General features: G+C 46.7%; 1 protein-coding gene across 7 annotated transcripts in view; it reads right to left on the bottom strand.

Moving 5' to 3' along the window:
- The window catches only part of SETD5 (SET domain containing 5), a 68,769-nt gene extending 41,985 nt beyond the window's left edge, over positions 1–26,784 (bottom strand). For all 7 annotated transcript variants that reach the window (XR_014229119.1, XM_082321051.1, XM_082321052.1 and 4 more), the window contains exons 1-2: positions 26,629–26,784; positions 222–396 (exon numbers count right to left, since the gene is read on the bottom strand). Coding sequence is in view for 6 of the 7 variants with exons in the window: in XM_082321051.1 (XP_082177177.1) it covers positions 222–292 (71 nt within the window). In the remaining variant the exon portion in view is untranslated. The remainder of the gene's footprint in view (positions 1–221; positions 397–26,628) is intronic.
- Between the last annotated feature and the right edge of the window lie 53 nt (positions 26,785–26,837).

Below are 26,837 nucleotides of genomic sequence, written 5' to 3'. Positions count from 1 at the left end.
GTTGGAATTCTCCTTCTCCCCATCTCCTGTGTCAAACTTACCAATTTTCGTAACACTGCGTTTGTTAAACACTCAGAGTCTGTCTCTGCATTCATCTCTCACACAGCCAGCGGAGCAGCACCCCCTTTCTGCTGAGTGGAGAAAGCACCGGCACCGATCCTGCAGCCCCACTCCAGGGCAGCCCTCTGACACCCTCCCCTCCTCCATGGGGTAACACTCACTCCGATCCTGCAGCCATGTCGGAGTAGGACGTATCTGGTGTGGTGACTCCCAGAGGGATTGCAATGCTCATGACGCCCGTCGGGGATCACGGAGTCCAGAGGGCAGCGACTGGCCGCTCCGAGGGCGGAGAGGAGCCGCAGAGCCTCGGCCAACACGTCACGGACATGGGGAAACCTACCGGGGTAGAAACAAAGCATTGCATCTCCGTTACAGGATGAGGTCTCCCTGTGTGTCCCTAAAGAAGGCTTTCACAGCAAAAGAAAAGCAGAAACAGATTTCCATCAGTGACATGCCGTGTCATTTGTACTTCATTTTCTTATGTGGGCCAGGGAAGAGGTAGTTTGGTTGGGGGTTTTTTGGGGTGTGTGTCTTGGATTGACATGCAATGAGCTGCTCTGCCATAAAGCCAATAATGACAGTTCCCCCCCCTCCCCCAACTAAACTTAGGACGAATTATCAGATAAGCAATCTATTAGCTCCTTCTGCATATAAGCAGCAGCTGTCACCTATCACCCACAGCCCTTCCTCAGCATTTCCTAACTCCTTCCCCAAACAAGTTGCAGGCAAAGCCCCATCGGGGAGGACAATGAGGCAGAGCCGAGGCGGACTGAGCTGAGACCTCGAGATCAGCTTGTATTTGCATTCACTGGGCACACGGCACGGGCGAGCGTGACCGGCAGAGCAGCCATCCCCGCGCCACCGACGGCCTCCCCTCGGCGAGCGAGGCTCGTCCTGAATTCTGCACCGATTACTCAGTCTGGCGAGCCCTGACGCAGCGGGCCCCGACTTTCCGAAATCCCAGCTGACACCTCCCCGCGGCAGAGCCACGTCAGACGTCTGGGCGCTCGCGCATAGGCCGCTCCGATGAGAAACACGGCGGGGCCATTGGCTCGGCGCGGGGAGCCGGGGTGAGTCACGGCGGCATCACGGGGCGCAGCCGCCGGCCGTGCTGGGGCCGGCAGGGAAGCCCGCGCCCGGGCTCCACCTTCCCTGCTGACCGCAGCGTTTTGCTAAGGCAGCGAGCGAAATCACTGATAAATGCAACCTTCCAAGGGTCGGACGGCGGACGGAGGTGAAATGGGATCAGCTCCTCGTTATGTAAATCACCTCAATAACGCAGACGTTCATAAAGGAGCTATTATTCTACGCAGCTCTAAAGAAAACCCCCACGATACAGAGCAAGGCGGCGTTTCAGCACATAGCAAAGGTAGCTCCAAAACCGAAGAAAACCGGCGACAATTTAGCCATCCTCTCTGCACATTAAACTTTAAGGGCGGCCTTGGATAACTTTCCGCAGTCCTTCCCCCGGCTCCGGCAGCGCGGATGAGCCAGCCTGCGCTCACAGCCAGCCATCACATGCTCCCCGGCATCTCGGGGGCTCTGCCAGCAAACCCTCCTGGGCTACAGAGAGGCGGCGAGCCAAGTTTTCCTGGGGGGAGTGAATTTCTCACAGGGAACTGCCTTTGCACACCATAGTCCAGCCATTGTTTAACACATAAAAACCCCAGAAACACAAACCCACACACTCACTACGAGGGCAAATGAAGGAAGAGCGAGAGAGTCAAAAAGTTGAAACGCCACACACTATATTGCCTTTTCCTGTCTTAAAAGGCAGGCCAATTCTCTTAGCACAAGGAAATATTTTCCTTCTTCAGTATATATCCCTAAGAGAAATCTTTCTGATAGCATGACAGGCATACAGCGAATTACAGAAGTAGCACGTAGATTTTTAAGTGGTCTGTGGCAATTCCCTGTTATGCCCCAAAGCAACGGTCTCGTAGGGAGGCGGGAGATGAAAAAGAAAACAGGCAGGACTCAGCTCGCAAGCAGCTCAAACCCAAGACAGCCCAGGTGTCCTTGAGTGTATTTTTTTGAAAAATAAAAAGAAAAATAAAAGGACCTTTAGGAAGTGTCTCATTTATCCCTTCTCATGCTTGTGACATTCACACCAGATGAGACAAACCGCTGCTAAAATAGAGCTAAAAGCTACGGACATCAATCTCTGCTTCAACCCAGTCACACAGAACTCTGGCACAAGGTTACAAGAAACAGGACAGGTTTCTCAGTGTCTGAAGCACCCTTCCCTCTTTTAAGGGACACAGAAACCTTCCCCCCCCCCCCCCCCTAATATTTTTAAATACTTGCTTATTTATCCTGCCTTTGCCATGACCATACCCAGCTGGCAGCAGCCCGAGTTTTCCTCAGACAAATTCCAGCCTCCTGCCTGCTCGTGACTCAGCAGAACCGGAGGATTTCAGGTGCAGCTTCTGGACTTGAGAGTCACAGGGTACCTGGCCAGTCCTGGGGTAACTGGGACAAGTTTTCAGCCACTTCTCATAGGAAATCCTCTTTCCATCAACGCTGTACGAACAACCTTGTTTCGGTGCAACAGTAACTCCCACTTTTGGGAAAGAGATTACTGGAGAAACGTGAAATACCAAACGGAAAGGTTAGACAAGGCGAATTCCAGTTCAGTCGCTTTTGTGTTGACCCAGCAGTACCAGCCCAACCATCACCTGCGCTCAGATTTTGCTGTTTGTTGCTGCTGTTTTACGCGTACTTTCAACTTTGACAACGTGACATTCAAAATGAATTGCTGACACCAATCTCAAGTGCTGTCCAAGACCACATCACCTTCGGGCTAGACTGCAGTCTGGTCTTCACGAAACTTGGCCTGGTAACACCCAAAACATTAGCCTGCACAGAAAATACTGGGGTTGAGATCAAAACGTTCACCCATCAAACCGGCTAATTTCTGTATATACAATCCTCAAGCTCCTTCTTACCTCTCCCCCCCCAAAATATACAGCTGTATCAGAGAAAAAAATTGCACCAAGTTTTCTCCAGTGCCACTGGAAGAAGTTTTCCTAAAATTCAAAGTCTTAATGAAAATTTTATGAGCTTCAGACCACAGCACAAACTTATCTTCCTTGTGATACAATTCTTGAAATCAAACGGAAACAGGAATTTTGATGGCCTCACAGGTGAATACTTAGCTGGTTTTGAAAATGCAGGATTTAAAGATATATTTTTTTCCCCCACGTTTGGCATCCACACTCCTTCCTCCTTAACCAGTCATACCAGTATAAAGACACCTGGTCTTCCCCCAACATCATCAAAACAGCCCAGATGAGCATCCACCTGCACAGCCACCCCAGCGCTGGTATCCCCGATTCTCACTCGGCACAGGCCACACACCAAGGGGCTCACCCACCTTCAGACCAAAACCCTAAGTGGTCGCCTTAGTTAAAATGTAAATAGATGCTATTCAGTTATTCCAGGTGACATCCTGTATCGATGGAAAGGACTGTAATAAATCTAAGCTGGCCAAGCGAAGGCTAGGCAACACCTGCTATAACAGTGAATTTAATTTTCGAAACGGTGTTTAGGATGCAACAGCCGCAGCGCTGCATTGGCTCACTTCCACAACCACTGCTGTCCATGTTACGAATAAAGCAGATGCAGAAAATTTACTGCTGGAAACTACTTTCATTACTTGTGGTGTTAAAAGCCAGTGTTAAGAGGGACAATCAAGCATGGTCAGTCGAACAGTTCGCTAGAGCTTCCTCCTTCGAGATGTGGTTGCTCCCGTTTTCACTAGTGCCCTGGTCTCACAGACACCTCTGGGCACCAGTGGCGTGCAACGCCTGGTGACAGACTCTACAAAATATTTGCGAGAGCCATGAAAAATTCACTCCTGGACAAAAACCGTGGGCGCAGCCTCACAGGCTGCAGGTGTTACCTAAATTCAGATGCCCAGACTCCATCGCTGTTTGGTGCTGGCTCAGGTGATGCTATACAATCTCTGGGATGAGCAGCACTCCTCCTGCACCCTCCCATGGTCACAGGCTCGAGGGGAAAGCAGTTACCAAGCAGGGGGAGGACAGAGAGATCCAGCCCATTTCTCTGCAGCATCAGCGCAGGTCTGGGAGTCGGTGTCTACAGAGGACTTGAAATATTTTAGCGTTGCGCATCCAGTGTCTCGTGCATTGCCGAGAATGATAAGAAGGTAACGCTGGTACAAAACACATTGTGGACAAACTGAGAAAAGCCTTTTCTGATTATATACAACTTCCACACGTGTGCCAGGGCAGGGAGGATGGGCAAATCCCCTCTGCCTGCACTGATGAAGGCCACTTCTCCCATACCTCTTGTTCACAGATAGCAAAGGACAAACAAGTGCTTCCTGAACCGCTCCCCACACCTCCCAGCAACTCTAGTTATTGAATTCCCCAAACTGGATGCAGACCCAAGACTTTTGACAACCCAGGATTGCTAGCACCCAAATGATAACCGCCATCCTCCTCTTCGTGCTCGGCAACAGGCCTGCAGGTCACCTATATAGGACGAGCTCCATATATAATGAGCTGCGCATCTTTACGCTCCCAAGCCGTTACCAGTTACAAAATTCAAAGCATGTTTTTCTCCTGCATCTCACGCTGCCATAGGCCAGAGCTGGTGGCAAACTGGAAATAGCAGCTCTGCCATGCAGCCTTCCTTGGCATCCACCCCATCAACCTCATCTGGGATAGAGCCAGCAAATTCTGACCGGTTCATACTTATGCTGTCGTCTGCATCCGTAGCAAACCTCTCTGCAAGTAGAGCAGTATAAAAAAAGTTAGCAGGCTTATAGATCCTATTTATTCATCTTTTCCCCTGTAAATTTCAGAATAGGCAAAAATCTATGGGGCACCTAATGTAAACATGAAGTGCTTCAATTACCATACTGGAAACATCCCGCCTCGTCAGCTGGTGCCACCCAAATGCCAGTACAGTCCACCCGAGTCCAGTTGAGCGCTGCCTGTTCTTTCCAGCGCACCCATAAACCTCACGTCAAGGGCAGATCCTCACAGAAGGGCAAGCACCTTTAGCGTAAACAGAATCAGATCGAGGGGTTTTGCCTTTAAAAAGGTTAGCTCAAAAATGCCTGAAATTCCCAGAATGTCAGACGCACTGTTCCATAAGGACACCTACACAGAGGCAGGGGCAGAGCAGACAAATCCTTAAGTCATTTAGCTCCAACTTACTCTGAAAGATACAATTCCTAAAAGTACTTGAATTGTGCCTCGATCTACCAATACAAATACTTAGCTCTGCTCTGAAAACAAGCTGGGTTCACTAAGCAGCAAGGAAACAACTGTGCCAGTTTTAAAAAATGAAATATTGACATGAGTATTTGCCATTATCATCAGTGCCGTCTATCACCTGCTAGCTGACGGACAAAGCAAGACAGCAATCCACCCGTCCCACGGGGTCTGGGAGAACTCGGCCCTAGCCTACAACAGAAAGGACCAAAATAACAGGCAACACAAGTATTCATTACTAGCTACGGACGCGTACCATGATAACCAAATTACTGACAAATATAGTGCAATGGTTAAAGATTTATCCGTCTTCTAGCTTTCTGAAGACTTTCCTGTTTTATAGATAAGTGACTATATGCAAAAAGAAATGCTCGTATGTATACATTTGGTTCAGAGCTCATCTTGCTCTCTGGGATCTGGAGAACCAGGATAAAGCACCGACAAGCTCTTTGAACAAGAATAACAACATTTAAAAATTGTTAAGTGTGTCAAAAAGCAACAACCCAGCGAGACCTGATCCTGCTCACCATGCTGCACAAGACCTGGAGTCAAGGATCAGGGAAAGGCGAGACAGCTGCTTTTAGGATCCGGTTGATTTCAAACAGCTTTTGGTATCCGTGAGCCTATGCATCAGTCAAGTTGTTCCATACAAGATGTAAAATTATATTACCAATTCCCATTATTCTTAAAGTACTTTATGGAAGCACTAGAAACTACCTCAACGCATGTCTACGAATACACCTACTTAGCCAAAGTCAGCCTGAAAAAGCTGTTCAGGGAAGGCTATGTAAGCGACATTTAAAACTGTGGAACAAGCAAGTTAAACTGATTTTGAAAAAATCTGATAAACAGCTGGAAACTAAAAATCTTTTCATTAAGTTTACTTAAACTAAGTTTAAGCTATTTTAAGGCAATTTTCATCATGTCCGTCCATGGGATTCCATCACTTTATCTGATGAAGAAAACATCAATTTTAGTTAAATTCTTCTGCAAACTACACCCTAAGGGACTACAAACGATGACAGTGAGCAACTGAAAGAAATTAAACCAGCAAGCGGAGAAATTACGAAACGCATAGTCAAGTATTCTCAGCAACTGACCCAGGACTGGGGAGATTAGTCATGAAAGCAAAAAGAATAACCTCAAAACTTTGCTGCTGCTTCATCAGGCAAGAAGTTATGCAAAACCTCTTTGTTTTGCAGACTTGCCCCCCCCCCCCCCCCCCCGCCCCAAATCCCCTGTTTTTCTTTTGGAATCACTAAGGATTTAAGGTATTATGATAAGAAATAGAAGAAAAATTTAATAAGAGATAAAGGAAGGGCAGATAAGACTTTGCTTCCAGATATACCTTCTACAGGACAATTCAGCCACGTTCTTTACAGTCCAATACACTCCGGAGGTGGAGATGGCAGACAAGGGCTGCTTTGGACTTTCTTAAAACATCTGATTTGCATCACGGAACCTTACTGGAAAGCTTAATTTATATCGATTTGAAATTGGTTGAAGAGTCATACAGAAGGATAACTCCATAAACAAATACATGCCAAATTAGAAAGGGGAAGCAAATTACAGAGTAGCAGTGATCCGTGGTAGACCAAATTATTTTGAGGTATGTTTATGGAGAGGTGGCAGGCAGACAGCAGGAAACTTTGCCTGCACCCCATGCTGACGACAAGGGACCTACCTGCATTTGTGTGGTCTGCACACAGAGTCTGCTGAGCAGGATGGTGATAGAGATGATGTTCTAAAGGAATAACAACCTCAAGGTAAAGGGAAAAGGACTATCCCAACAGAGAACTGCATATGAAAGTCCTCATAACTTTAAGGGCCATAATCAGAGGAAATCTTCAAGAAAACTTCACAAGACAATATGCTGAAAATCTATCAACCTATATGAAATTGCTAACACCTTAAAAATGTTAATCATCAAAATAAAACTTAAAAAATAATGGTAATGGAGAAATTCAGAAAAATCCCATAAACTCAGAAGAATAATTCTTGGCCCCTTTCTATGCTAAGAACATTGTTTTACATTGCCTCTATATCACAGCATAACAAGTCGTTGGTGAAGACGACAAATACTTCAAATACTGAAGCATTTAAAATGATATTTTCAAAAATGAAAGGAAGGTGACCCCCTGAAAACACTTTTATTTCTGCAAATAGTTTTCTCTTCTTTCCTGAAAGGTATACAGCAATACAAGAGAAAAAAGAATTACACATGATACCCGACAGAAATGATGACACACAAATTACTAAAGTAAATGAAACAGGAAAGAGGAAAAACACCTCTCTTTATGAACTTTTGATTTGGGACAGTCACAGGGGAAAACTATTCTGCAGTGAGGAGAACACATCCTAATTGCTGTGCCAGTTCTATACTCTGAGATAGTCGCTCTCTTTTCCCACGGGGTGAAGGAGAACAGTCAAATGTCTGTGTGTCACAAAAATAAGAAATTGCCAACAGAAAGGTTCAGAACCGGTATTTTGAGATTAAGGGCTTGACAACTAACCTCCAGTGAATCCAGCTGTGGCAGCTGATGTTACTGCTGCGACTGTCCCCTCTAAGCCTTTGCCAAAACAGCTGGCAGGAAGGAAACGTTGCCATGTCTCATCAAGTGCAGTTGATGCCAAGAAGACTGGGCTAAAAGCAGAAGCAGGTAGAATACATATTCCCTTTTAGATATAGTTATAGGGGCAATAAATTTCTGCAATGGGGCAGAGCAGACAACAGGAACAGAAACACTGGAAAGCACCGCTGCTCAGTCTGCCACACCTTGTCCATAGAAATCCTATGTTTCCAGATTCAGTTTAAGAGGCCTCCCTACACCAGAAAATGGCTACAGTTAAAATAAGACTCAAGATTAATTTAAATAATGTAAATGACACTGGTTTAATCCTAGCAGACCAGAGTGTTTCTTTGTTCTAGATTTTGTTGCTTGTGAATGTAATAGTATTCACATGAGTGGTTGTACCTGTGGAACTATTAAACTTCCCTAAGTAGACAAACCTTGAATTAAAAAGGCTGTCAGAACCCACCCCCCCCACCCCACCCCCCCCACCCCCCCAAAAAAAAATACCCCATCACCTCTAGACCTTAAAATTGCATTTTGAAGGGATTTCAGAGAAAAGCCTATACCACATGCAAGGTCAGAGGGAAACAGAGCAATAAAGAGCAATAACTAGGATCAAATCCAAACCCAGAGAATTACAGTTCCCATGAGAATCCGGACAGTCCAGAGTCACGGGAAGTCGCTGAATATAGAAGGGGAATCAGCAGAATTTACTGGCACGGAGCAGCGTCCCGAAGCTGCAACCAGTGGAAGGCTAACCACAAACAAGTTGCCAGGAGTAGGATTGCAACCTCCAGTCCTAGAATTGGAAAAAAGATTTCTCCGTAATCCCACTAAATACTCTCTGCCTCGCAGGTCTGGCTGTACGTCCTTTATACATCTATTTAAGGCCCCCACGTGATGAAGGCTGCCTGCCTGGCCACTCCCAGCCAGGGCAAACAAGCCAGCTCCAGAGGAGGCTCCAGCAGCGGCGTCCAAGGCAGACGTTGCATCAGCCAGGTGTGCAGGAAGCGGCGGAGATAAAGCAGCTGTTGACGAAGGGGCTCTCGGACGGAGGCCGCTTCAGGAATCCCGTGGAAAGGACGACAGGAAGGAGAGAGACACTCCGCACACAGAACAAGCTTCATCGGCTTCAGAAAGCCTTTGTGCTGGGGCTCCGGACCTGGCCTTTCTCCCAGAGATGATGCAACACTGAGGAACAAGGTCTGTGCCAGAGAAAACTATTCACAGGCTATGCAGATGGCAACGCGGCCAAAGGATCTCAGATCGAAACACGCCGGAGCCCCCCCAGGCCCGGCGAGCCCCCCCAGGTCTCCCTCCATGGCTCCCAGGATCCTCCATTTCACGTTGCCACTTCGCTCCTAGCGTGACCACGGCTCCAGGCGGAACGAAGGACCTTACGATAGCGAGAAATAAGTAAAAGGGGGTTTTAGAGTCCTGCAAAAATCACAGCTGGTCCTCTGGTCTGTTGGAGGGAAGAGACGGGGGAGAGGCTGAGCTCAAAGCCTCAAATCTCCCAGCTGGGGATCCTCCCGTCACCGCGGCTTGCCAGCGCACGCCTGAGCTCCCCAAACACGTACGGCAGCTCTCCGCTCGCCGGCAGCCTCGGCCCTGCTCTCACACACCAGGAAACCATGCAGGGACAGCCCGGGCAGCCATGGCAACATCACACAGTGTGGCAATTATGGAGCCGTGGCTCCCAAGCGAAGGTTCAGCCTTGCTTTCCATTATAGGGCTCGTTTTGACCCATCCCCCCCCAGCTCAAACCATCACCGAGTGCCCTCCTGGCTCCAGCCCAGCCCCTGCGGTTTGCGACCGGCGAGGTTTGCAGCCTTGCACCTGGGCTTGAGATCACGCAAATACATTTTTCTCAGTGTTGTAAGGAAGTTACTCCAAGCTTATGTAATGCTCGTGTCCTGCGTCCCAACAAACACTGGTTTGTCCGACACGCCTCGAGTGGGAAACCCGGCTACGAAAACACCTGCAACCTGCCCCGCACACAGTGAGACAGTCGGATACATTTACTAATTGAGCTACGTAATCACTGAGAAGCACTAAAATCCAGTGCATTTCACATGGTTAATAAGGATTTCATCAATCTTCCAGCATTGTGGCAGGTTTCAGAGCTCAGCCCGCTGCACTGCCCCACCACATCCCCTTCTCAGGGACGTCGTTGTAGGAAATGCCACCATCTGTGGCACTTGCCCAGGCGCCGGTGCCCAGCGGCACTCTTGGTCACTTAAGACGGTTCTGGGACCCCTAGAAAATTCACACATTTCCTGCAGATCTACTTTTCCCAGCACAAAGCCTGTTAGAGAGCAGAGTCAGTAGGACAGTGATGGAGAGCAATCACGAAGGCCCAAAGGCAGCATATCAGCCAAAAAGCCTTGTTTCCCCTTCTGGGGCTTCTACCCGCTTGCTGATGCTGAATTATGTTCAAGAGATGTTCTTTACAGCGGTTCACTTTTCTGACTTACTTGCATCTCGTGTTATATTGTATTTTGACACTGGCAAGATATGTGCCGATCCCAAAATGCAAGTACTACCGACACGGCAGCACAGCGAGCCCCGGCTCTGCAGTAAGCCATCAGCAAGCAACATATTGGACCATCAAGGTTTAAGTAATACAAGTTTTGATAACTTATCAAAAAACTTATCAAAACAAGATAATCAAAGACTTGCTCTCACAACCACAGAGAAGACGGTGTGACACTTAGGAAGCTCCCAAATACCTGCTTCGTAACTCCTGGCAAGCAATGCAAAGCTCAGCGGCACAGACAGCGCCGAGAGCCACGGTCACTTTTTTGACTAGCCCATTTTTTGTTAACAAGATGAAAAGCGGATAATCCAGTTGAACGTATTTTCAAAGTAAATGCAGATGACCAGAAATCAGCAGTCATAAACCTGCAACCGGTGAGTGAATAAAGACAAAAGTCATTCAAACCAGATTTATTTCTGGTGACTTGCAGATAAATTAGTAATTTCTTCCTTTGAGAAGAGCTTCTCTATGAGTGCACAACACTGTAACCAACCACCTTAACTGCATGTGGGTGGTAACACCGGAGCACTGACATCAAACGGTTGGCCAAGAGTGCTCGTTGTGGAGCTCACGCGAAAGCGATGCTGAGCAAGTGGTTCTGTAACGCATCAATAACGAAATGCTATCTGTTACCGCAACCGCTGGGTTTTCTGACTGCCGAATTATAAGCAGAGTAATATATTGAGGACGTTTTCATGATTATCACAAAGGCAACTAAGCACAGGTACGTACAACCACACGACGAAACTAAGAGGTTGAAATGCGGGAGTTGCTCATGCTGAAGAGGCCGACAACCCTCCCTCCAGCAGGTCGTCTCCATCAGCCTCTCGCTGCTGGGGAGAGGGGAGGCAAGGATGGGGGAAGATTTCTTTACTGCTGAGCCTTCACCATCTCTTTTTGTGTGTGGCACTTTCTGCGAGTCGCTTCTGCAGGTTAAGACGGATAGGGCTGCCTGGACAAGGTGAGTAGCAGGGATTGCTGCACTAGATCTCAAAGCTGGAGGCCTTTGCTTTACACTGTGTAGTGCCCCAACACGTTTCTGCAGTTTGCTATCCCTTTAGCCCTAAGCAAGGAAACCTGCAGTTGCTAGACAACCTCTTTCCCACCTCAGAAACAGCTCGATTTATGTGACAAACCGATAGGCTCAACGTTCAAAAAGCTACAGAAGGCTCAGCGTTCAAAAAGCTGCAGAGTTTTGAGCTGCCTCTTCTTCCTTAGGACACAGAAGTGTTTCCTTGCTGCAGAGATGAGAGCGATGGGGCTCCTCCCTGGCCAGACCCGGAGGAGGAGGAGAGGAGAAGCAGGAATGCAGCCGCGCAGGAGAAGAGGCGAGAGCAGCCCAGGTAGCTCCAGGTTCTCCTCTGCGCAGGCAAGGATGAGCGTGCAGACAGGCAGGACCGACCAGAGCTCTACCTGCACAAAGCAGCAGATTTTTGAGAGCTACCAGAAGGGAATGGAAGAGCTCTGCATGTCTGCAAAGGCTTCTGGAACAAGGTAATCTATGGAAATATAGAAACTTGGCAGCCATCGAGGGAGTGGTGGAATGGACAAACGCAAATACAAAGTAGAAGCACGATCTGGAGCCATTACCAAACTGAGTCACCCAATTCCCCAGGTGAATTTGCAAAGTGAAGGAGGAGCAGAATCGCTGAAGTACTCTCATTTGGATGGCATGAAAACCAGCAAACAAGCGCCATTAGAATACTGCTTCTGACAATTATTTAATATTGTTTCAAACACGAATAAACTTTCTGACTAAGTCCAGTTAACTCGAGAGACAGAGACTATCCTACATTAATTTAAGAATTAAACCTACCAGGAGAGCTTGTGCTTACTTTGCCTCTCAGAGGGATTGTAATCATATTGCCATTGTACAATTTTTTTTAATATCATTTCTAAAAAAGAATGAAAAAAGATTTACAGACTTCTGCTCCGGTCAACTGGAATCCAGAACTGCTCATCTGAACACAGTGAGTGTACACAGTTACATCAGGGCTTCTCTGTAGAGGCTTTCAGAAAGCCTTAACCATATCTTAAACATCTGAAGCAACGCAGCATGGGAAAGAACTGAGTTCCAACGATGCAAGCCACAAAGCATTAAATTTCAGAGTTCCCTTCACATCTTATATGCCTTATGCAAGGCAGTATTCTAGCACCAGGTTAACTATTTCTCCTCTAAATTCATCTTAATTTCATGATCTTGGCTTTGACTGCGAGTATCTGTATCTGAACTTGCACCAACTGATCACGGTATGAACCCTTTAGATAGTCTTAAACTCCAGTGTCAGGAAAGGAGCATTATCATCATTAAAAGAAAAAAATCACAATATATTTTCTCCAGAAAGCAAGGAGTTGGGCCTATTTTAAAAGGCTAAGATGAACATTTGCTCCTTTCCCCTTCCCTGTAAACCACTCCAATGTTTAATTATTATCATTGCTAAGAAATTCTACTTCAAGATTGAATTTGTCTAACCTCAGTTGATATTGCTATGCCTTTGTCAGCAAATCTCACAAGTCCTTTTAGAGAAAGATCAAGTCCTCTCTCAATTGTCTTTTCAATAAGCTGAGTAAGTTGAGCTCCTTTAAGCCTCACATCATGAGGCTTATTTTCCAGTCCCTGGATCATTTCTGCAGCTGTCCTTTGAATTCTCTCCAAATACACTGGCATTCTTCTTGAAGCATGGAAACCAAAATTCAACTCCAGTATCAGTCTCAACGTCGCTGTGTTTATAAGATTACTTCTTTTTGCTTCACATTCCTTTCCCCCACTTTTTTTTTTTCTCCTCAATATGCCCAAGAATCACATTAATCCTTTTAAATAAAATACTGGTCCATGTACCATGTGGAGGCAACTAGCTGTAAAGACCGTAAGCCCTTTGAGCTACTGCTTTCCAAAATGTTGTTTCACAATGTATAGGTGGGTTTGCAGTTTTGCTAACAAATGCATCACCTTGCAACTGGATGGATTCATATCTTCTGTTGAAACGTGGCAAAACAATTCAGAGCTCCCTAAACATACTTTATTATCCCACTAGTGTCTCTCTGACAGAAGCTTTATCAAATATTTTATGCTATGCAGATAAAAAGATTCTAAAGAGCAGTAAATTAAAAGCTGATTTCATCTCACGGCCTCCTATAAAGCTAGGTGGGTCCTTTCCAAGTTACAATCCCAGATATTTTAGATCTTCACTGTTAATGTAATTTCTCCAGCACAACCATTTCCAGTGTCAGAGTACCCTGCCTTCTTCCTCCTAACTCCTGCCCTCTCCACCCCAAACAGGCATGCCCCCCCACCTCCTACACCCAGTCCAGCTTCCACGGAGCCACTGAATAATCCAGGTTGGAAGGGACGACTGAAGGTTAACCGACTGAAACCCCCTCCTCTCCCCAAAGCAGGGCCAACTTGGATCAGGTTGCTTGGGGCTTTGCTCATTTCTTCTCCAGGGCCACTAAGTGTTTGCGTAACTATGCATTTTAAGGCCAAAAATAACCTGATGATCTGACTTTCCACCTAACAAAGCCTGGAAAATCTCACCTAGTCATTTCTACACTTGGCATAGCAGCCTACAAACGAGCTAGACCATGTTTGTCAAGCACAGCCTAAAAACCAGCATATGGATTTACCGCAATTCTTTGGGGGGAATTTAAAATCATGCAACAGACTGCAGCCTAGAGGTCCCCAGGCATCAACCCAAGCCATTAAGTCTTCAGCGTGAGCACAGTACGTTTGTAGTTTTTATGAAAAAGGTGTCATTTTTTTTTTTAAAACTAAAACTACATCAAACACTTTCTTGGAAGCCTTTGAAGAATGCTTCAAACTACCCACGTGAAGCTCCAGCTCTAACTGCACCTCCAAAGGACACTGTTCTTCCACTGCATACACAGGTGACTTAAGATGTTAGCTTCCCCACCGTTTCATGAAACATGGACTAGTGGCAAATGTATTGATACCATTTTAAATGTTATCTTCCATGTTCACAGTGGTAAGATTTACCAGCACCTATCTTTATGAATACATTTATTTAACAAACACACTCACAGCACCTGTGAGTTTACACACTACCTAAGTAAGGATGTCCACCGTCCCTTAACTAGCAGAGAGAATCTTTCAACTCACACAGGCCAGTTCCTACAAAGCTTACCAGTTCTTACTTCAGTCACGAGCAAGAACATCCCTCACCCCTCCAAAACCCACATAATTATATAAACAAAGGATTAACATGGACATATATTTATCCATACAAAAGCATGTCATAAGAGTCAAGTTATCCCCCTTTCCTTAAAGAATAGCTATGTGAAATCAAAGTGACTGAGAGCAGGGCTGTACTTAATGTAACAGCATGAACTACTACACTGAAATTAGAGATGTTACCAAGACCCTGTGATCCTCTCACCTTACGTTCTTCCCTAAGCATCAATTTTTGGCCCTGTCAGAGGCAAACAAAACCTTCGGTCTGACTCAGGAGCGTCACTCTTGTTCTCACGTTACATTCCCTGCTCTCCTGTCTGGGATTATCAGCGCTGTATTCCCTGCCAACAGCAAGGAACCTCTTTAAACTTGGAAAAATTGTGGAACAGAATAAAAAAAAAGAAAAAAAAAAATCCCATCACATGAGTAAATGAGGCTTGACAGCATGATGGATGCTGCAGGTTCACAAGTATGAAGGCAGTCCCAAGAAGATGGCTTGCGCCTGTTACAGCTTCACACAAGCATAAAAGACGCTGGTTTGCCGCATTCAGGAGGGAGATGCTCAACTATTTAGATTGGACGCATTTTATATAAGACTGAAGATGACTAAGTCACAGCTGGACAGATTATGTTCTAGAAGCAAGCTACGTGCTCCTCCCTGTACCTTAAACACCAGCATTTCCCAATCTGCATCTTTTCTCCTTTCCCTTTCAAACACAAGATGCTGAATTCTCCCAAGAAAAAAAAAAAAAAAAAAGTCAGAAAATATTCAGGGCAACGTGCTTTAACCGAGAGGAATTTCACATGCACCAGTCATCGTAGGGCTAATTTGATTTTGTCATTATGGAAAAACTGAGAACCATCGAGACCTCAGCTGGGTAGCAGTTGGATAGGAGAATGATCTCAACACAGGAAAAACAGCACAGACAGGAATTATCTTCCTGAATAATGCAGATAGACTTTGCGTGCACTAAGCATCCAAACACAGTTTGCCAAGACACTCTGAAGGCTCCTTCATGTAGTTTATCAGTCCTGATGGTATAAATCAGTAGCAACGTTGTTCTTAACCCAAATTATCTTGTAGCATTACAATGCTAGCGAAAACAAGCAGGAGAAATACCCTGGCTCATACGACCGCCATCCCCACCGACAACTCGTACAGGAGATCTTTTCACCTGTGTCCACTACACAACGTGCTCTCCACCACACCTATTAACATCGGAATTAAACCCACTGGTTGCTTTACTGAAAGAAACCAAGGTATATACAGAAGCAACACAACACTCTGAAACACGGACGTGTGGGAAGAGGTGAAGATTGGCGTGGGTGAGATGGCTACCCAAAAAGTCTGAGAGGCAATTTGCACCACTAGACCAGGAGTCAAAAAAAAAAACAAAACAATCAAATTCCATGTTTTACCTCCACACTGCCTATAAGAGGTCCTATGCAAGATAATCCTTTTTTTGTGCCTTAATTTTCCTACAGTAAAATCAGAATACTGCTTCGGAGATGTCACACACACAGTTTTGAGCCACATATATGATAGCTAGAGCTAAATCAATAGATTTAACCGGAACAGGAGCGGGGGCAAACTGCCCTGGCAGAATTGCATCTTGAACTTTTGGGTGGAAAAAAACCACCTGAAAAAATTTTAAACCACTGTGGCCATTTCACTTGTTACATTCACGGTCAGTACAGGCTAAGGACCCCCACACGCATCCCGGGCGAGAAGCAGCAGCCTCCCAAGAAGCGGGGATGATCAGTTTACCCAGAGAGATTTTAACGTAAGCTAAATTAAACCTTCTCAACGCTAACAGAACTCCGCAGCAAGTCCCACTGTTCAAGATGAATTTTTACATTTTAAACCCACATACCTTTTCAGTAACAACCATCTTTCTTAACAACTTAGGTAATTTTATTTTACAAAATGCTGAAAGGTTTCCATCATTTTTCAAATACGTGTCAAGGCCATTTATTTCCTCCCTCACAACCCTCTCTTCACATAAAACTGAAAATATCAGAATTCCTTGCAAATGTTGCCCCAACACAGTGACTCTCACGGGAACAGCCTACTTCGCTATCGCTCAGAAAAAGGAGTGACGCCTTAAACTCTGACACTGGAAGAGCAACACAAAGCTACAAACTTTGCTCGCAAGAACAGCCTGCTCCTGAATCACCCCCATCCATCTCCGCTATGTGACGTGGTTTAAAAAAAAAAGCAGGAATTTTCAGTCAAATGATTGCACCGAAAGGATCCTGGTTACATTTTCATACAGTTCTGCAAAACCCAGAGAAGTTACATCAACATTTGGACATGCCATTTCATTCTCCCTGCTCCTTCAAGGTCCTCTTCTCCACGTGCGAGTCAACAAATTTCTGCTGACCGGTTTCAAGCTGACAGTCCCAAGCTATGCCCAAGAAAGGTCTAACTAATGACTGCAGGTTTCACCGTATAGTCTGCTTTTTGAATACGCTAGTGCTTTATTCTTTATTAATTTATTACTTCTGTCTGCATATGTAAGACCTAGAAATACAGGAGCAGGAAATAGGAACTGTGACACATTAATTTCACTCTTACGGTCTCTGGCAGCTTGTGGGGAAAATCTTTTCCTAGTTTGTGAATTTTTCATCTTCTTACAAATTCTATATCTGAACTTTTCCTAAAGGATACTTCGAACCCACAGTGGCCAAAGAGAATCCACCAAACGGTGGACTTGTGCCGCCAGATGCAAGCACTTCTGTGTGCAGCTTCTTGAATTTCTCTGACGGACCCACACCGTGCTCCAAGCGTGCCAGGAGCTCAGCTGGAAAGGTAACAAGCGCCGCTCTTCTAACGGGGGTCTCCATAGGCGCGTAAAGGATGCCATCAGCTTGGGACTTTGGCAGCCAAGTGCCTCCCACCTCAGGCAGAGCACCCAAGAACAGCCTCTCCTAACAAGGCCATCACGGGGCAGCATGAAGGTATTTATTTCCTTTACATGTCACACAAATCGTAGTTTTAATCTCAGCAGAGATCTTCCTGCTGACAAGACACTTATCTAAAGAGACAGGTTTGGGATGCCATACCCCAAAATACAACGTCTGTTACTTAGTAAAACTTTCCACCTTCTGCCCGGCCACTGTCAGATAAAGGATGTGTCCCAACCCTGGGTACTTATCTGGGGACATGGGTGGGGAGCGGACACAACCGTTCAGATGAAGTACGTAGGAACTCTACCTACCTACGTCACCCTACCGCTCACCTAGGTGTTCAGCTACCGCGCTGCAAAGTCAGAACAACTGCTGTCGGCCGGGAGGCATAGCACAGCAAATACAATCCGCTTAGTTCCTTTATTGCAACGTGATTGATTTGGGGCTATTTGTGAAAGTTTTCATTAAAGATTATCCTCACAATAGATGAGGTTTCTTGTTTATGAGACACACTGCTCATGCCCAACATGATTTTTCTGCACAGCAATATGCATTTGGAGACGTCATGACATGCTAACATTTAAATAACTTTATTTAAAACAAATAGCCAAAATGCTGCCTCAAGTTCTACTAGACCAAATAGTCTCACTAGGTACGAAACTAAAAGCCTCAACTCACAGTGAGCCGACAGAGCAGCACACACTGGGATTTGCAGGACACAGACAATTGCTTTATTTCAAATAGATGCTACTATAACCAAGTTTTCCATATTAAAGAGGATTCAAGTTTCTGCTGCAACTGGCCTTGGCTGAATTGAATTTTTGTGTTGTTCCAGTTGCACTCGTGGCTCTATACATTTTTCAGCAAAGCTAGATGGAATTCATGTTACGGGTTTTTTTACTACTATATTTTTTATAATTCGATTGGCAACGTATCCTCGGTAATTCATAATTTTGTGCCTGCCTGGATATCTCACAAGTCATAACAACTGGCAAGTAAATGCAAAATAAAGACTTTCTAATTACCAGGTTAAAAAAAAAAAAAAGATAAGGAATATTGTGTGGTATATTTATTTACACAGATTTGTAATAACTGTATACTAATTAACATTTTGCATCTTCCAAAATGAGACATCACTTCAGCTCTCTGCTGTATTTACTTTCTGCAAAAATATACCTACAAGAATTCACTATTTTGAAACAGTTACGCACCATGTGTAGGTTATAACACCATTCCACCATCACAGATCGAGCCTACATTAAAACTCACATCTGAGCAGCTTCCCGAGCAAACGAAGGGAAGACTACACTGCCAATTTTCAAGCAGAAAATGTTCGTCTAAAGAAAGTACTCCGTGCATGGCGACCAAGGGCACAGACCCAGAGTGTTTCACAGATTGAGCAACCATCCACGGCGTGGCGAGCACTCTCCTTTAAAAGGAGCGTGAAGTTCCAGGGGACAGCCCGAGCTGGCCGCACCGCGTGCTGCCACCGAAAGGCAGAGCCCCTGCTCCCCCTCTCCGGTCCCCACCACATCCTCTGCACTTCCACCCATATGCTCTCTCCTAGTTATTTTGTGAGGGCTCTGGACACTTGTCAAATCTCTTGGTGAGCCAATTCAGTTCACTATCTTGGCAAAAAAATAATCCAGCAAAAACCAAAACATAAAATAACCTCAACAGAGCTTTCTGGGTTAGCAAGCTGAAGGAGTTCAGAAAAGGGATCCAGCAAGAACCAGAGCTGGCAAACAGAAAAGGCAGAAGTCCCCATCGGGTGGAGAGGAAGGGGGAGCAAAACTTCCCCCATTCAGCAGCAGAGCTGTTGGATGTACTCAGCTGTCTCGTGTAACTTCACCCGGAGTAACCTCACTCACAGGGTGCAGTTCTGCAATAGTTTCAAGCTGACTTCAGCTGGCACAGCTTCAGTGCAGCCTCCCCATCCCTTTCTGCACTGGTGCTAACCTGACCCCACAGTCCAGCAGTTCAGGCAGAAGCCAGCAGAAAACTCTTACTTCCAAAAATGAAATGCACTTGTTTTCATCATGGTGGCCTTCCTGAATAGTTCACCACTGGGACAGGCATGGGCCAGAACAGAGGCAAAAGCGACGGTGGGAAGGAGAGCAGGACTGCGGCAGCGGCACGTCAGGCCAGCTTGAATTGCCGTGGAACCGTATCACCGTGCGCACCAAAACCCTGCACAAAGCCGTGCAGAGACTATGCAGTGCATCGCAAACACCCATTCCAGCTTAACACGCAGATTTCCATATACGAGCAAACCCTGAGGTGGATATTAGAAGAACTGCATAACAAAGCGAGTTTGTAGCAAGTTTAGAACCTGACTTTCACCCGACAAGTATCCTTGTTCCCTATTAACCCCCAGGCCGTCTTGAGCCCCAACATCCTTGAAATTCATGAAACTGCAAGAGAACTTTGAATCAGAAAGCCAGCCTCCTCTAGTCAAGCAGAGCCTACTTAACTTGATCAAGCAGTCGTCTTTTCTTCAAAGGTTTGCTTTAGCTGTATTTATGCAGGAAGCTTCCAGATCTTTGCTGTGGCAGAAGTTAATCTACAGCCACATTACTGAAAGCATTCTAGCAGTGTGATTATAAGTTATTCCAACCTAATGCCACCAAAACACAGGAAACAATTTCTTTTAGTGTCTTCAGTTAAAGGCCAACATGAATGTAAAAGGTTCATAGGCTCATATGTTCTTCGAAGTATCTATAAATTGATACTGCACCTCAGGTTGAGACATGCTAACTATTTTAAGGGCTCCATGCTGAACCCCTGAGGCACTTCAGTTTCCTAAATCACTGGTTCTCAAACTTTTCCCAGTGTACAAGCCAGGATACATTCTTACCGCCTCACTCTCTCACATAAAAACATTTCAGAATCGCTCCTTGGGAGCAGCTTTCACACTGGCATCCTTCAGGATGTATCCTGATATCCAGGGGCATCAGTCCTAGAGAGCGACAGAAAGCGTTGCCAGAAAGGTGTAATTTGGGCAGAGGCACAGCTGGGAAATAGGGCCACACTGAAAAATACTCCTCTGCTCCCATCCTCTGCACTACCTGGAGCTGTGACGAGAAGTCTCGGTCTTCTCGGTCCCATCCTCCTACCGCTACCCCCTCGGCAGCTCCCATATTCTGCTCCCAGAAGCGAACTGCGCCTTTCCCCCCTCCGGTCTGAGCAACGCTGTCTTACATGGGCTTCCTTATCCAAACATTTCCATGCAACACAATCCTCAAAAATCCTCCGGCCGCTTATTTTCATGATTCAAAGCCTATGCAAAACCAAGAGACTGCATTATCTGACACCGACAAATAAAACTCCAAGCTGCATCCTGACTTTCTTTTTTTTTTCTTTTACTGAATCATCAGCAGCAGGCATGCTCTGTTAAAAAGTTTGATGGCGGGGTCTCACACTCCTTCCCTATCAACGACTTGCATTTCAAACTGCTCACTTCAAAGTCAAGAGGATTATTCTCAGTATCAGAACTTCAAACTGTTTTCTGGGCTGCTGGCACGGTCACCGAAAAAGTTTTGTCCTGTAAATCAACAAGGCAGCAGAAGAAAAAGCCTGGTATGAGCTCCGTAAGGACAACAGGAATAAGCCTGAGTCACTAAATGAGCAGCTACTAAATCCAGACAATATCTTCTTGTCGATGTGTATGATTGCAATTGTAATCGCACTCTAAATATGAACACATCAAAAGCACCGTGACCTTTCTACTCTGAAATTACTTTGAAATATCTTAGGGCTTAACCATTTTGGTTTTAAAACTAACTCATATGCTGTCTCAAAAGGCTGCTTGTAACTGAAAAAAATAACTAAGCTTGTTTAGAACGGAGTGAATTCGCAAAAAAGTTTGCTGCCTTGAAAACTGCATAGATGTGACTGCTTGGGATACCTCCCCTTTGCTAAACTTAGCCCTTCCGTGACCCTCGGGGAGGAATGCAAGACCTGTCTACGTTATCAAGTTTATAAGGATTAAACTTTAGCATAAACAACAGATCACTTCTAAACTTCACTCTGAAAGCCAAATTCCTGACTATTTCTCAATGCCACTCTTCTGTGTTCCTCCCTCTTCGTTCCCGCTTTTTTCTTCATGTTTGGTGAACGTGGGACTATGAGATTCCTGACCACAAAAGAAATTACTTCTCCTGCTCACTAAAAGCTTGCCACTCAAACTGCTGACAAGTCCTCCCACATTTTTCCACCTTGAAGTCTGAGCCCATCAGTACATTTTGCTGAGTATTTCCCATATTGCTCATTAAAATAATTGGGGTTTGTGCGTGTTTGGTAGGAGGAAAATAAAACTCACCAAGAAAGCTTTTCTTTCTCAAATTTATTATTTAAAAATATAATTTATTTGTTCTACTGTTTAAGCATTTAAATTAGATTTAAGGATCAGAAAGTTGCAGATTTACTATTTAAGCAACAATACTGACGCTCCTGTACGGCTTGTGGCAACAAAAACTAGAGTTAGGGCTATTATTCGCCGCAGATTTCTTCTTTTAGGCTACAGCTTTTCAAGTTTAGACTCATCAGCTGAAATGGGGGAAAAATCCCTTTAGCTATTTTTGTAACAGGAAAATAATACTTCACCTCTAGCACGGGCCGGGGGGAAGGGGGACGATGAACAAGAATCTCCTGATTTGTCACGTAGATCATCCTCGAGGACAAAGAGCATCTTGACTAATTACAGAAGAAAAAAAAATTTAAACTAGGTGCAGTTGAAAAACTGTTTCTCAGCATGCTCAGTGGGCATTAGCTGCTATTTCAGCAGCTTAGCAAGTCCCACCCCTGCGTGAGCTCAGCGGGGAGGCCAGGAGCACTGCACATTCTCCCTGCTCAGCAGGGACAGGGGCCGCTGCTCGGCTGATTTGCTACAGGAATACTGGAAAATTGCCACCAAAATAGCAAATCCTGTGAAGAAAAAACCCAAGAAACCCCCAGCAACTTCAATAAGGAATTAAGGAAAAAAGTGGGGAAAAAACCCTCAGCTCCCACAGTTTCAAGATGTTGAACTCTTGCTGCATTACAGTCTGGGGCTTTTTCCACGATCAAAATAAGTGAAAGGTTTAGGCTAAGAAAGATTTATACAAAACTGTCCCTAACAATGTAAGTGCAAACTTACTGTGCGCTAACTCTTGCCACAAGTCAGTCATGGAAGTCAAAGACTGGCTGTAGAAGCTGTAACAGCTTTAACATCCACAGCTTTTTTTTTTTTTTTTTTTTAATTTGGAAGAGAAAAAACTAAGTAGACAAGTAAAATGCAGCAAAGCCTTTATTGTAAAATCAAACAGCAGCTTAAGTTTCATAGGGGCAACCGAGACTTAATATCTCACGTGCTATACATTTAAACATACATTTAACACTTTCAACTCAAGTACTGCTACTACATCTTGTATATACAAAAAAAAACCCCCACAACTTTGCCAACTGCAACCTTTCTTATATGCTGCACACAACATGAGATTTCACTGGCAAGATTTCAGTTACACACCCAAGCAGCACCAGAGTCAGAACACAAATCTGCATCTGTCTTACAGTAATATTGCCATGAGACCAATGAATTTTGAAGTTTCAAACCTCTGAACACTCATTATTGTTTGTTTTACTATTGCCAGAATAGATAGAAATATTTTTACCTCATCACATAATTCAAAACAAGTTTGTAAAAGTCTGATCACCCAAAATGGGAGACAGAATAGAACGGTCAGACTAATAAATTACATGGCTGGGACATCACACATTTAGTTCTCCCTTGCATGTTTCGCACCTGGAAGTTTGAATTAAAAATGCCCTTTTTTTTTTTTACTTCAGGGAACATCTGGAAAATTTAAACCAGCAGTTGTTGTTGGATTCCTCCCCCCTAAAAAAAAAAAAGAGCATAAACTTCTGCACGTTCTGAGATGCCAGTTCAATGCCATCTCTCTCCTATGAGTTTTTTTCAACTTTGACCTATTACTTTTCAAAATAAGATCTGGCTGTAACTGAGGCCTCCTTCTAAAAAAGGGATTTAAACATACATGGGATTTCACTGCCTCACCTTGGGGTGGTGAAATCTCAGACAACATTAGCTGAGGAATATTACTTTCAGGTCACTTGGGATATGACAGTAAAACGAAAAGCCAGGGCCTTGTCAAAGCGGTGCCAGTTATTCAACAGGATGCGAGGCAGCGGATTAATTCCCCATTATAACATACAGAGAGACTGTAAACAACGTAGAGAGAGACTGTAAACAAAGACTAAAGGGCCATGAAGATCACTTGCCATATTTTATTAAACTGAGGAGCTAGTTTTCATACTCACGAAATCCTCAGTTCATTACCGTTGTCCTGCCACTCCACGCTAGGCAGCAGATACCACGTTCAGCCCCAGTGATGGATGCCTTTTAGGTGGGTTAAAAGTTGCTCACCCCACCTCGTGATACAATTTGGGTGCTACAGATCCTCATGTATAAGAGCTTCCCAGAGTCTGGCATCTACCACATGATTGCTGCCAGTCAAGCGGATTTAAGGGCATATTTTAATCTCTCTCACCTTATTCTGGTCCTGGAATTTTTGCTTCAAGCTCATAGTAATTCTGAGTTTGCTAACTCAGGCCAGGGCAAGGGGCTCCCCATTATAGGCGTTAGTTTAAAAAGATGGCAGTTGTTTTCTAATGCTAATGTATTCCCATTTCTCATACTGCATACCTCAACTAACAGTTTCATCTTTAACAAATGCACTGGAATACACTGATAGCTCCAAGTCAACAATACAATATCACACAGACAGCGGCCAGTGCCAAATGGTTAGTTAAGCAGATAAGAAAGGCGCTCATTCTTCCTTAAAAAAAAAAAAAAAAAAAAAGGAAGCTATTGCAGTCAAGTAGACAGAGTGTGGGGATAGAAGCTGGCAGATTCCACAATACATAGTCACGTCAAAAATGGCCTCCTGCAAACTGTTCCTTCATCAAGCATTTGAGTCAACCGAAAGAGAGGAATCTTCCCCATTATTCACAGGAGGTTTCACCTCCCTATTCCACAGCAGAGCAGCATTTTCTGTACATTTTGACATACAACTGCCTAAGAAGCGCAGAGGATAAATTTTACTCTGCAGCAGAGGGGAACTCCTCTCCCCGCTTTCTGTTTGCAGTCCCAAAGTTGAGCCGGGCCTTTATTTTGACTGTTCCCTGGTCTGTGAATGGAAAATCCCTTCTCAGCACTAGCAGGCTGGTGTCTGCTGCACACACCCACTGCACACAGCAGAAATTCCAGTCAATAAGGCAAGTGGGGCCCAGGCGATGGAAGGGGAGGAAGGAGACATACAAACAATAAGAAAAGCATCTGGCTCTGTTACTGGCTGGAAAGGAGACTGGAGTTCAAAAGAGACACGACTGCAGCCTTCAGTTAACAGGAAGATCATATCAATTCTCACTGTCCTACTTTTCACACGGACCAAAATATCTGGAAAGGGTAACTCGGGGTTTCCAGCCCACACTTTAATGCAATTCCATTAACTCAAGAACAGCGATGAAACCCACCTTGTAGGTGTTTTTGGCTCACCGGACCAAAACATACCCCCGCTTCTGCTTTGGACCTGTGGAAACGGCCTGAAAAGTAAAGCCCTTTGCTGACTGCAAGCCAGCCATCTCCCCACCACCACACTAATGGAGGCTGCTCTGCTGTCCTTCCCTAGAGATAGCAGCCAAGTCTACTGAAGCTTCTCTCATAGCAACCAGAGCTCCAGAGCCAACAGCAGCTGCTATCACTGCCTTCAACGCTTACCCACAGGATCCACAGCAAAGCAACACCCTCCTCCCTGCACCTCCAGAGCAAAAAAAAAAAAAAAACCCAGAAGGCTGGCGACAAGATGACTTCCTGGGTCAACCACAGGAAGAAAAGAAAAAAAAAAATCCTAGTATTTCCTATCCCAGTGAAAAGGGGAATCTCCTATTGCTACCGAAGAAATAGGAAATTCCTTTTCTGGGTTTAGGTTTTGCCTTATGGCAGTAACACCCAGTCAGGGCGGGGGGGGGGGGGGAACCGTCTGAAATCCACCACGTACCGGCGCACCATCGGACACCAACATCAAGTTCTTCGAGACCCAGCCGCATCCTTCACACGAGGGGCGGCACCGGCCCCCTCAACCCTCCGCTCCCATTCCACCAGGGCCAGGGCCCCAGCACCCCCCGCCCCACGCCGCTACACCCGCTTCCACGGGGCCACACGCGGCCTCGCACCTCGCCTCCGTCCCTTCCCCCGGGGACGGCGAGGCGCTGCCCGCCGCCGCTTCCCCGCCCGACCCCGGCGGTGAACTCCGGTCACCGGCACCCAAGGACGAACCGCCGGGGCGACGGTGACCTTGCCGGCTGCCGGGGGAGAGAAAACGGCGGGGGAGAGGCGCGGGGCCGGGGCGCGGGGAGGGCGGCGGGGGAAGGCACCCCGCAGCGGCCACGCGTGACGGACGGGGAAATGCGGGAGGATCCGGGCTGCGGCCCCCGGCGGCGGGCGGGCCGGGAGCGGGGGTTATGGGGGGGAAGAACGCCGCACGGGCACCATGAGAAAGCAGAAAATGCAGGTCAAACACCGCCTCCCCCCGAGGCCCGGAGGGGCCGGCGGCTCGGGGCGGGCAGCGGCGGCAGGCAGCGGCGGCCCGGAGGAGGCTGCCCCGAGACGGACAACGACCCCCGAGGCCCCCCCCGGGACAATAAGGGCGGCGGGGGGGAACGGGGAGCGGAGGAGGCCAGCCTACAGCGGGGCTTCCCCGGCGCTCGCCTCCACCGACAAAGCCCCGCGGCCGGGCCCGACCCCGCACCGGCCCGAGCCCGGCCGCCGCGGGCAGGCGCGCACCACCGGGACCGCCATGATGGCCCGCGCCGCCGGGCCGGGCCGGGCCGGGCCGGGCCGGGCCTCCCCCGCCGGGTCGCGTCGGGCCGGGCCTCCCTGGCCCCTGCCCCACCGCCGCCTCAGGGCCCTGACGCCCGGGCCCCCGAGGCACGACAGGGCGGAGCGCCAGGCCGCGACCCGCGCCGGGAGCCCCCCGCGGCCGCCCGCCCGCCCCAGCATTCCCTCCCGCCAGCCCCGCCACCGGGCACAGCCGGTCCCCGCCCGTCCGCGCCTACCTGGCCGGCCCGTTCCCCGGGCCCCCGCGCGGCACTAGGCCCGGCTCAGCGCCACGGCGTCTCCTGGGCAGCCGGCGGGAGCGAGCCCTCGGCAGCGGCCGCGGCGCCAGCCCCTCCCCCCGGCAGCAGTAGCGGCGGCTTCTCCTCAGGCCGGGCGGAAACGGCACTGGGCGCACGGGGATCCCCGGCGCCGGCGCCAGGGGCGCCCC

The sequence above is a fragment of the Platalea leucorodia genome, assembly GCF_965183815.1.
Source record: "Platalea leucorodia genome assembly, chromosome: 9".
NCBI classification, from domain to species: domain Eukaryota; kingdom Metazoa; phylum Chordata; class Aves; order Pelecaniformes; family Threskiornithidae; genus Platalea; species Platalea leucorodia.
This window is presented reverse-complemented; position numbering and strand designations above follow the sequence as displayed.